The sequence below is a fragment of the Amblyomma mixtum genome, chromosome 6 (assembly GCF_055824585.1).
Source record: "Amblyomma mixtum isolate Tamu chromosome 6, ASM5582458v1, whole genome shotgun sequence".
Taxonomy (NCBI): Eukaryota; Metazoa; Arthropoda; class Arachnida; order Ixodida; family Ixodidae; genus Amblyomma; species Amblyomma mixtum.
Genome location: NC_143017.1, coordinates 109477772 through 109487964, shown reverse-complemented (window position 1 = coordinate 109487964; position 10193 = coordinate 109477772). Strand labels below are relative to the sequence as shown.

Sequence of the window (10193 nt, the reverse complement as noted above, 5' to 3'; positions counted from 1 at the left end):
TCACTGGCTCTTGGTCTTGATGCCAGCGGTCGAACCATCGGCGCTGCCCTTGTCCGGTTTAGTGATGTCGGTCATGACGTGGCTCTCAGAGTTCTCGGCGCGGTGCGCGGCGGTCCTCGTCTCGGTGGTCTCCTCGTCGCCGTCCTTGGTCGTCGTGGCCCCCGCCGAGTGCTGCGCCTTGCCGGCGGGCTCAGACAGCACACCCATGCCGCTGGGCATGTCGCCGTGCACGCCTTGCAGCCGCACGCTGGGCCGCACCATCGCGCTGTAGTGGAACACGCGCCGCGTGAAAAAGCCCTGCGCAGCAGAAAACAAAGTTAACACTTACACGTGTTGAGTATAAATCGTAAGAATCAGCGTTAATGCCTTTCCTTGTAAACCTCTATGTGGACACACACTCGTTTGGTTTCGTCAGAGCAAGGACGCTCGCGCCCCAAGCTATGCTGCGAATCATGTGTGGCGTCCTACTACGGCAAAGTTTCAGGATGATACTAACAGTTATCTTTCACCCCTTCCAACGCCACCTGTAATATTTGACGTATAAATTTTTTTTGTATTCGTGGCGAAAAATCTCAACTAGCAAAGGAATTGCGGAAGACGTAAAAGCCTCCGCAGACCAGACCAATGGATTTTAAAAAAAGGAGCCACAGCACTGCGATGCTTAGACACATCGCCGAACTCGCCGACTATAAAGTGGAGCCTGAGAGTTAAACACACGTAAACCAATCGAATGATCAGGTGTGAATCAGAAAGCTGCTGACTGCCATGAAGATAGTCCGACCCAGATGCTTTCGACGAGATAGCCCTAGCGTAGCCCTTTTTATTCGGCAAAAATGAAACCCCGCTAAATTTTAATACGACCTGACAGCGTACGCCCTGCGCAGTAAGTTGCATTACAGCGCTGTCATCCACGACTTGGTAAAGCGCCGCCAATTTCGCGCGTTTTGCGCTGCCCACGACATGGCTTCCCGTTGGTTGGTCCAGAGTTAAGAGCCAGCGGCATCTGGCGGCATGGTCTTAAAACACATGCCGAAAAAAATTGCGGCGAGCCACATTCCAACTTCGTGCCCATAGCTCAACAATTATTCGGGACCATCAGAACCGCGGATTCATTTCGGATAACTTTTAACATGCGCAATTTTATTAGCGCAGCGAAGGAATAAAAAGATATTCCGTCCGCTGTTTTCCAGCGAATAGAATACAAGAATATTTCATTCGTTATTTCTCAATGTCTGATATTCGCTCACCCCTATAAATAAATGAATTACGACACTTCACCACCGCATGCATGCTGCTCTTGCCGAATGTGGCGTTAAGCCTGGCCCGTATGGAGCGCTACCCCGCATGGATCTTGCCCCAGTATGGCCGTTTATATCGCTCATGATGGTGCAAGTTTGGCGGCACGGCCGCGCAGGTTTCACACGTTGCACGGTTATGAGGGCAAAAAGGCGCTCCATGCTGGCCAGGCTTAGCACAGGCGTGATAAATGTCTCCATTTTTTTTTTAGTTATGCTCGGCGGAGAAGCGCCGTATCCGTGCGCGTACTGTGGTCTTCATCTCCTCCGAGTGACAAAGCCGTTTTTGTCTCGTTGTTCACTCGTCACGATTCTACCAACGCATTCTGGGACGATCGTGACATACGTGGGCAGCTCGGAACACCTGGCGACCCGTTCCCACAGCGCTGGCGCATGGGCCACACGGTTTAGTTCGATGATCCGCATGTGTTTTTATCAGCAAGAATTACGATCTAGTTTTCTCCTTGAATTTTCTCCTTTGCACCACACCATATGCGCCGCCTACCTTCGTGTCACCATTTCTACGCGGCTAAGTTCACAAGAAAGACCCTATCACTGGACCTGCATAGTGAGTATACGAAGAATAAGACGGGAGGTTTCGGGTGTCGCGATCCTCCAAGTGGTTGCATTAAATACAAATAGTTCAACGTCACCAGCAAGAAAGTCTTACCATTGTTACTTCCTCGCCCTTAAAGCGCGGTCTCACCAAACTACGAAGCAACATGCCTTAGCGATTTCTTACCTGAATGAGAAGCGTCAGCCCCAGGCACGACAGGAAGGACATTATCAGGGTGAACTGCAAGGAAACAAGGCTAGCATTAAGATCCACGGCAGCAGGAGCCTGCAGTAATTGAGACGTACCGCACTGCACAGCGCATGGGAGTCACGTCGCGGTGTCAGAGAACCGCCGCGGGAAACGCCGCGGGAAATAAAACTCCGAAGCTCCAAATAAATGTAAATCCGAGAATCGAAGAATCGAACGAGTATGAAGCTTACTGTTTTCTCGTCAGATGTGTACAGCAGCAAAAATATTGTTGCCTTTTTTCATCCAGCTAGACAAACCAGGTAAATAGAGGAATGCTTCCAAACATGGCCACAGCAGTTTGTAATTAGCATTATGCTTCACGGCACGAAGGCGCACGGAGCGACGAAATTATTTGCCTAGCGTGGTAATTCTTTCCATGCTGCAAAGTTCACGAAGTACAATGGAGAGATTGGTATCGCTGCCTGGTCGGGGGCACTCCTAGCACACGCTTCTGCTCGATCATAAGGCCACTATGACGCCCAGTGTTCACGCCAATTAAGGTTTCGACAGCAGTAGTTGTATCACATACAGTGTCATGATTTCGCATCGGGCACGTTCGCACAGATGCATCGAAGCTGCGTTCCTTTACCAGGGGGTTAACAAAAATTGCTTAATCGAGATGAGCGACATCGGGCCACGGATTGCACCGGCTCTTAAAATGGGAAGAGACAGCTTGTAAAATTTCATGTGAAATAATACTTCGATGTATAGAAGGATATTGTCGTGTTTCAAAGACGCGAAAATGTTAATTTGAGCAAAAATATTTTTATAATGCTAAATGAGTTCCAATTGGTTGTCACTCCAAAATGGCGGAGATGTTACCAAAGGAACGCTGCATCGAGGCCTAGTCCCCACTTCATTTCGACTAATCAGCTCGGCGCATTGTCATGACTTCATGAGTGACGTCACTCTATCCTTACTAAAGAGTGTGACGCGTTGTACCTAGTGTCTTGCAACGCGGACAACGACGTCGCAAAAGGCGGGAAATGTGGTCTTAACAGTAGTGATGGAAAACTATCAGGAAATTAACTATCGATAGTATCGATAGTTAATCGATAGTTTTTTTAAACTATCGATAGTGTAGAAAAACTATAGATAGTGCTACTATCGATAGTCTACTATCGATAGTAATACTATCGATTCTACTATCGATAGTATTACTATCGATATTATTACTATCGATAGTAGAATCGACAGTATTACTCGCGATAATACCGCTATTGATAGTCTTGCTATCGATAGCGATACTATCGCTACTCACTACCGATAGCAACAATATTGATATTATGCATTTGTTGACCAGCGATATAACCAAAACATTTGCGGTACCTGATGGGTTTCACGGTCTCATGAGAATCAACGTTCCTAAGAGACATGCACAGGGACAGTTCGCAAAAATGCCTGGAACTGCATCTGATGAAAGAACAAACAGCACAAGTTGTGCTGGCTTACACGACACCATCGTGCACAGCAGAAGTCGTCTTGCTGACAACCCCTGCAGAAATGCTTTTCGCACACATGCTTCCCAACTAGGACATTCGCACGCTAACATTTTAACCGGCAACTTTACGTAGGAAACGTCTGCAGAGCTCGGTGACGCGTAGGCCGCGAAAACCGGCGAGTCCTGTCAGATACTCATGCCATCACCTCCATACCACACACTCGGGAAACCAAGTTTAGGGTGCAGTGGGTGCGCGTGGTTGATTTTATAGAATCGATTGAACTATATATAACAAGTAGTACCGATACGGCTATCGATAGTACTGTCGATACTACTATCGAAAGTAATAACTATCGATAGTGCTATCGATAGCGTACTATCGATAGTACTATCGATAGTCTTTTTTACCATCGATAGTTCGATAGTGAATCAACTATCGATAGTATCGATAGTGCTATCGATAGTTTTGCATCCCTACTTAACAGCCATCGCTGTAAAAAATCTTGAAGGGCTCTCGTCATTCCCCTGAATCCCTGTGACACATCCCACCTACCAACCTTTCACTTAGGAACCGACGGGAGGGAACATTCTCCACTACGTCCATTCTTCCTGGGCCTGTATCTGACTTATTGGCTGAGTGCCAGCTGGTCAACATTGTGTTACGTCAGCATAGAATAACGGGAGTTCTCGCTTACAACAACTAGATTCCGACGCCCTCTACCCCAGCGAAAGTCGCTCATACAGGCATTGCTAAAAGGCAACGACTCATCGGCCAATCGCAGAATGTCGAATTCGCTAAATAAAGCATTGAAAAATGCGTATAAAGCCACCAGTCACAACACACAAGGCTTAAACATTTAAGAACTAACAAAAATTCAAGTAAAACTTGGTGCTGGTCTAGACGGTGACACATTCTGGTCATAACCAGGTTTGCGCAACATACAGCAACGTTCACAAAAGCTCACTTAGCTTCATTAAAATGAATGTACAGTTCATAAAACCGAGTAGAGTGCTACGCTTTCTATCAGAGTCGCGTACGTGTCAATAACAACAAGGGTACGCAACGCTCTAAATGCGTGCGTTTTGTGACAGGTAGCTAGCTGTGTTTGTGGCTGATACAACTAGCTGTCGCTCGAGTGTCGACTGATAACACAGCGTTTTTCGGTAAAATAAGTATTATGAATCAAGCTCCAGGGGAAGACTGACTTTTCTGCGTCCTAATTTCCGGAATTGCACTAAGCTCTACATCCAGATGTATACTCACGTTTTCGCTGGTGCCTTTCCATATTCCGACACCAATGATGGTGAGAACTTCGAGGAAAATGCGGAACGAGTTCCACCATATGAACGTCAGCATTCCCAGCCTGCAGTTCTGGATGAAGTGAGAAGTTAATTGTTACTACATCTCTAGCAACTGGTTCTGTAGATACAAGCTCCATATGGATCAAGGAGCGTGGATTCGTCAGTTGCGCAGCTACACGTACAATAGGGGGCGTGCGCCACTCGCTTGTAATTTGTCAGTGTTTGAAATCCCACAAAATATATTCAGAAAGCCAACAGTAACTGTAAACCGTGGAAAGCATAGAGGAATGTTTCTTTCTGTTTTTGATTTCTTATCTTGATCAACGGAAAATTAGTAATCATTTTTTACCTTAAAACCGGATTAGAAAGTAGAAAAAAAAATACATTATTGAATAAAATAGATTTATTGCACTTAAGAGCATGTATTTCCTTTATTTTTTCTAATTTTTGCTCATTGAGAATCTCGTCACGTTCCTTAGAATCTTACTCCTTCGTTTTTCAATTGAATCGACAACCTTAGAGCGCTTAAACGAGCATGCGCGTCATGATTCAAGTTCTTCAAACGCTGACGGCCTTGAGCTTTCCTTCTGCTGATACCCGAGTCGCCGCTTTTTGAGTCACCGCTTCCATTATCACAGCAAAGGTTCTACAGCTCGAGGAACATAGCGCAAGAGCAAATTCGAAATGTGCGTACTCGTATGTATGCCACGGGTGCATCGCCACTCAGTGCATGGCTTTGGGCAGACAACGGACCAAGTGCCTATCTGATAAAACATTCGAAATAAGACACTCCGACCCCACAGGTAGCCGATATGGAATGACATATACGCTCAAGAAGCTCAGACGGCGCAAGAAATACAATTGGAGACGAAAGGTTAAAAAATTTCACTGGGCACCACTCCACGGCTGCGCGATACTATAGGAGTTAGCCGATGCAATGACATCAAGGGAGTGAGTTGTAAATGTGCGGAGGTGATAGCGATGTCGACTCCCCTCTACGATTCAGTGTCCTCCTCTGCAGCGCTAAAGCTCACGGCTATCAACTACTGAATTCATATAACTACTAAAGACATACCGAGGGTAATTCGATCAAGTTTTCGTTTTCAGTAAAAATCGATTCTATGGCCCTTTCAAGGTTAGTGTACGTTTGTCCGGCAACAGAAGGAGCATTTATTGCTCAGAAAATTTGCATTGAAAAAATTTCCTGCCATTGGATTCAAACTTCTGACGTCTACAGCGAAAAGAACTCAGTGATCACCAATTTTCCGTGAATGGCAGTGTAAAAGGGTTGAAAATTGGGCGAGTTGGTACGAATTCATACTGGTGTGGCACCACAGGGACAGGGACAGAGACAGAGTGACAACAACACAAGTGCTCACTAACAACTGACAAAGTTTATTAAAAGCATAAAAAATATATAGACGAAACCTATGGTTACATGCACAGTCATAACATGGTTACAAAGGTTACAGGCAAGAACACACGTTAAATCACAACGAATCTACCTGTTATCATGGTTTAACGTTCTCTGGAAGCATAAAGATAAGACTTCCCGGGAGATTATGGAGGCCTTCCGCATAAAGAAGTCGGCAGATGTATGCGTGAGTTTGCCATCCTTGCTACTGCTTGACGCCGAGGTTGATTATCTTCAAAGAACACTAAACCATGATAACAGGTAGATTCGTTGTGATTTAACGTGTGTTCTTGCCCGTAACCTTTGTAACCATGTTATGACTGTGCATGTAACCATAGGTTTCGTCTATATATTTTATGTGCTTTTAATAAACTTTGTCAGTTGTTAGTGAGCACTTGTGTTGTTGTCACTCTGTCTCTGTCCCTGTCCCTGTGGTGCCACACCAGTATGAATGGCAGTGTAGACTAGCCTCCGGGATTTGCAACGAAAAACTGCGGTGAAGCATTGCAGTTTACTTTGTAAATCGTCCGGGGATGGCGACACCTGAATTTCACGTTGTGAACTTTTCTATAACTTACAAAAGCTTCGTTTTGAGCACGCGTGAAACTAGCCTTTTTGCCGTTAGAACGCAGTAATCTATCGATACAAGCCAACTTCTGTCTCTCCGCATATTATCCTTGTTTTGCAGCCAATGCACAGTTCAAAAATCAAAATGCGATTCCGAGATCTTGCTGTGTCGTGCGAGCCGAATTGCATATCAAGCATCTGTACTCACATCCTCAATGCCGATGATGAGGAACAAGTCAGCGAATACTGTTATGTAGTAAATGACGAACCGTGAACCCCCTGCAATATGGAGCTCTGAAAAAAGGAATAAGTTGGAAAAAATGAAACATATAGCGCCAACGCAGTGTTGCTCAAAATACTCGAGAAGCATGCCAATGTAATTTTTATCGCAGATCTTGCTTGAGAGGGGGAAGTTCATTCTCCAAACTCGAAGTTTGGTATGGCTACACGTTCAACAGCCCGTGCCTTCTGCACCAAGCGCGAATGCGCCGATGACATTTCATGTGGCTCCGTGGATTTGCGCAGGCCAAACATCTCAATTGAGCATGGGGAACTCGCTGGAAGTTCCGACTAGTGGCTAGTCGTCATATCAGCACAGTAGCCTGTATACTTAACTTTCCAACCTGAGTATACAATGAGGAGGGGCTACATGGTGCGGCATTATTTTTAAACATAAAACTGCGCACGCAGCGGACAAGACCCAGGATAGACACTGTACCCGTCCTGTGTGCTTCTCTTTGTCTGGCCTCTTTCGCAGTCTTATGGTTTAAAATTACACAGAAGGCTTTATAAGGAAGCTTCTAGCGTGTTTTCAACGTCTCTTGGGTCGCGGCGAACAGTACATCGTGGCAGAAAACTCCATGACGTTAACAGCTGGGGGCCCTATGCTTCTTTTGTAACCAATGAGAATTAAGCATAGCCGCTCTCATCCGCTGGTCATCCTGTGTCACGTGATGAGAGATGGCCGTTAGAGCTTCCCATCTTCCCATGGGCCCTTTCTGGAAGGAAGGAAGGAAGGAAGGAAGGAAGGAAGGAAGGAAGGAAGGAAGGAAGGAAGGAAGGAAGGAAGGAAGGAAGGAAGGAAGGAAGGAAGGAAGGAAGGAAGGAAGGAAGGAAGGAAGGAAGGAAGGAAGGAAGGAAGGAAGGAAGGAAGGAAGGAAGGAAGGAAGGAAGGAACTCTTCAAGGTGCATATTGGGATGTTTCATCTTGTTGAATAATTATAGAGTTCAAGTAAGAGGCAGCTGTACCCATAACTTTTTAATGAGAACTTCACAGATAAAACCATTCAGGCTCGCAAGGGGCAGCCGCTTCGCCTGGCGCTTTGCTGACGCAAGTTCGGTCGGCAAACGCCCTGCGCATTACAAGGAAGCCTTTACCAGCCGCGGCAGCTCAGCCTGGGAGGGATGGGCCATGATACACCATGGTTACATCAGGCGAAGTTGTGGACTCCGTTGTGGTGTGGCGACTCAAAGGCGCCTCCCCACTCTGGACACCCTGTGTCCTGCCCACGTATTGCAAGCCAGAATTCGCCAATCCTGCCATTTAAGAAACTTTTAATCAAACTTAAAGCATGGCCTCTGGCCGGTTATCTGGAGACTAGCAGTCGGTGGCGGCAGACAACCTGAGAATCAGCTATTAGTGGCACTAAGCAAATTTACAATCTCTAGCATATACAGAGCTCTTGGGCAACATTAGTTGCGAAATTGCTATGAAGCCCATATATCCGTAATCCAGCAGATTTATTGGTATAAAATTCGGTGGCTAGCTGATTGTGTGCGTCACTAGTTACTGTCAAATGAAATTTTCTGGGTTGCTCAAAAAAGTAAATGAAAAGAATTCCACGAGCCATCATTAGCTAGCAGCATTGTTAGCCAATGGCCAGAAACTAGAAGTTCAGAGTTTCATTACTGATATTAGTAATTCTGACACAACTGCGTTTGGGAAGCATTGGATCATTCGCATGAATGCCGCAGTTGGCCCTACGGTCAGTGGCATATTTTAAAACATGGGGCATATATTAAGGGGTTTTATCACTTGTATAATCAAAGAGCTCTTGATTTCAACGCCCTTCAAAATGCTAAAGCTAAAAGTTTTGAATGTGGGATAGCTCTTTAAACCACAGCAACTCATTCACGTTGCTACTCTGGATTCTACGTCGCCGCCGGGCTAAGCCTTAACTTAAGCGATAAAGACGGATCTGTGTCAATATGCGGGGCTATCCAGCGAGGTTCTTATTTTGCGAAGTTATGGGGAGAGGCTATAATTTATCTAACCATCACTGCAGCTTCGTGCTTGGTGGGCATGTACTCATTGCCTCACGAGTTTTTATACAGGTATTACGCAATCTCTTTGTGGTCACTGAAACCGTGCAGTTCCGTTGTAGTGTTTACTCACCCGTGACTGTTGACTCGATGCCATTCAGCTTGAGAATGACAATGGCGTCGTCAGCGCTCATGGCCGTGTACAGCACCGCGACAAGATGAATGCTGTTCATCGCCTACGATAACAAAGCAATACATTTCTTTAACATAATGCTTCAGTGTTGTAATAAACGTCGTCGTAAAATTTGCAGATTATCCTCGACTGCCGGTGGTCCTAACGCACAGCCAAATATGAGCATAGGATTGTTTCTTTGCTTTTTTTTCAGTCTGCACCTGTCGAAATGTACGCGTGGAAAATTTTGATATAGCCATGAAATCAGTTTTCCTTTCACAAGGTATCGGATTTCGCTTCAAGAATTAAAGTACTGCAAAACGTCAGATATAAGGGCTCTGCGCTCTTTTGCACGGAGTTAATCAAATATGGCTGACCAACATACAAACTCCTGATGGAAGCTGCATTACGATGCGTTCGCACTAAGAAACAAACCATGCCAAGCGAGTTCTTCGGGCTTTCCATACGTTGTGCGGAGTGAGCTGGGACCACCAATGAGTCCTCAATTTCAAAACTAGCCTGCTACTCTTGAGTTTCTTTCCTTAATTTTTCCTAAAGACGAGATCCCGTGAATTTACGCAGTGGCCGTTAAGCGGCAGCAAATGGTGGTAGTATAGTTTGGGCCCCTTTCCATTCTTTCACGTTTTCCCGAAAGTGCATGATTAAAATTCGCGTTTCCAATTTAGTTACAATGAGCCCATTGATGTGAACATGCACGTCGCAAGAAGGATGTGCATATAGAAAGATAAGTGTCGGTGCTCACAAAGCAGACGCTGGCCATCGTCTGGATGCTGGGTCGGTCCCTGAAGAGCAGGAAGTGGTAGCAACTAGTTCCCATGGCGAGGCTTTGTCTGGTGTAGAAAGAAGAATCGAAAATATGCACATCCGCTGTAATGGGGGCAAGTATAGGCTGATTTATGGTCTGGGCGCTAGAA

The 10193-nt window shown here is 45.7% G+C and overlaps 1 protein-coding gene across 1 annotated transcript; it reads right to left on the bottom strand.

The window, feature by feature from the left end:
* On the bottom strand, window positions 1–10096 carry LOC149340006 (uncharacterized). The gene is made up of 6 exons (XM_089550620.1): window positions 10022–10096; window positions 9220–9322; window positions 7033–7118; window positions 4806–4913; window positions 2038–2091; window positions 1–297 (listed from the first exon to the last, which is right to left on the bottom strand). The coding sequence occupies exons 1-6, from the start codon at window positions 10094–10096 to the stop codon at window positions 1–3; spliced, it is 723 nt and encodes a 240-aa protein (XP_089406746.1).
* Between the last annotated feature and the right edge of the window lie 97 nt (window positions 10097–10193).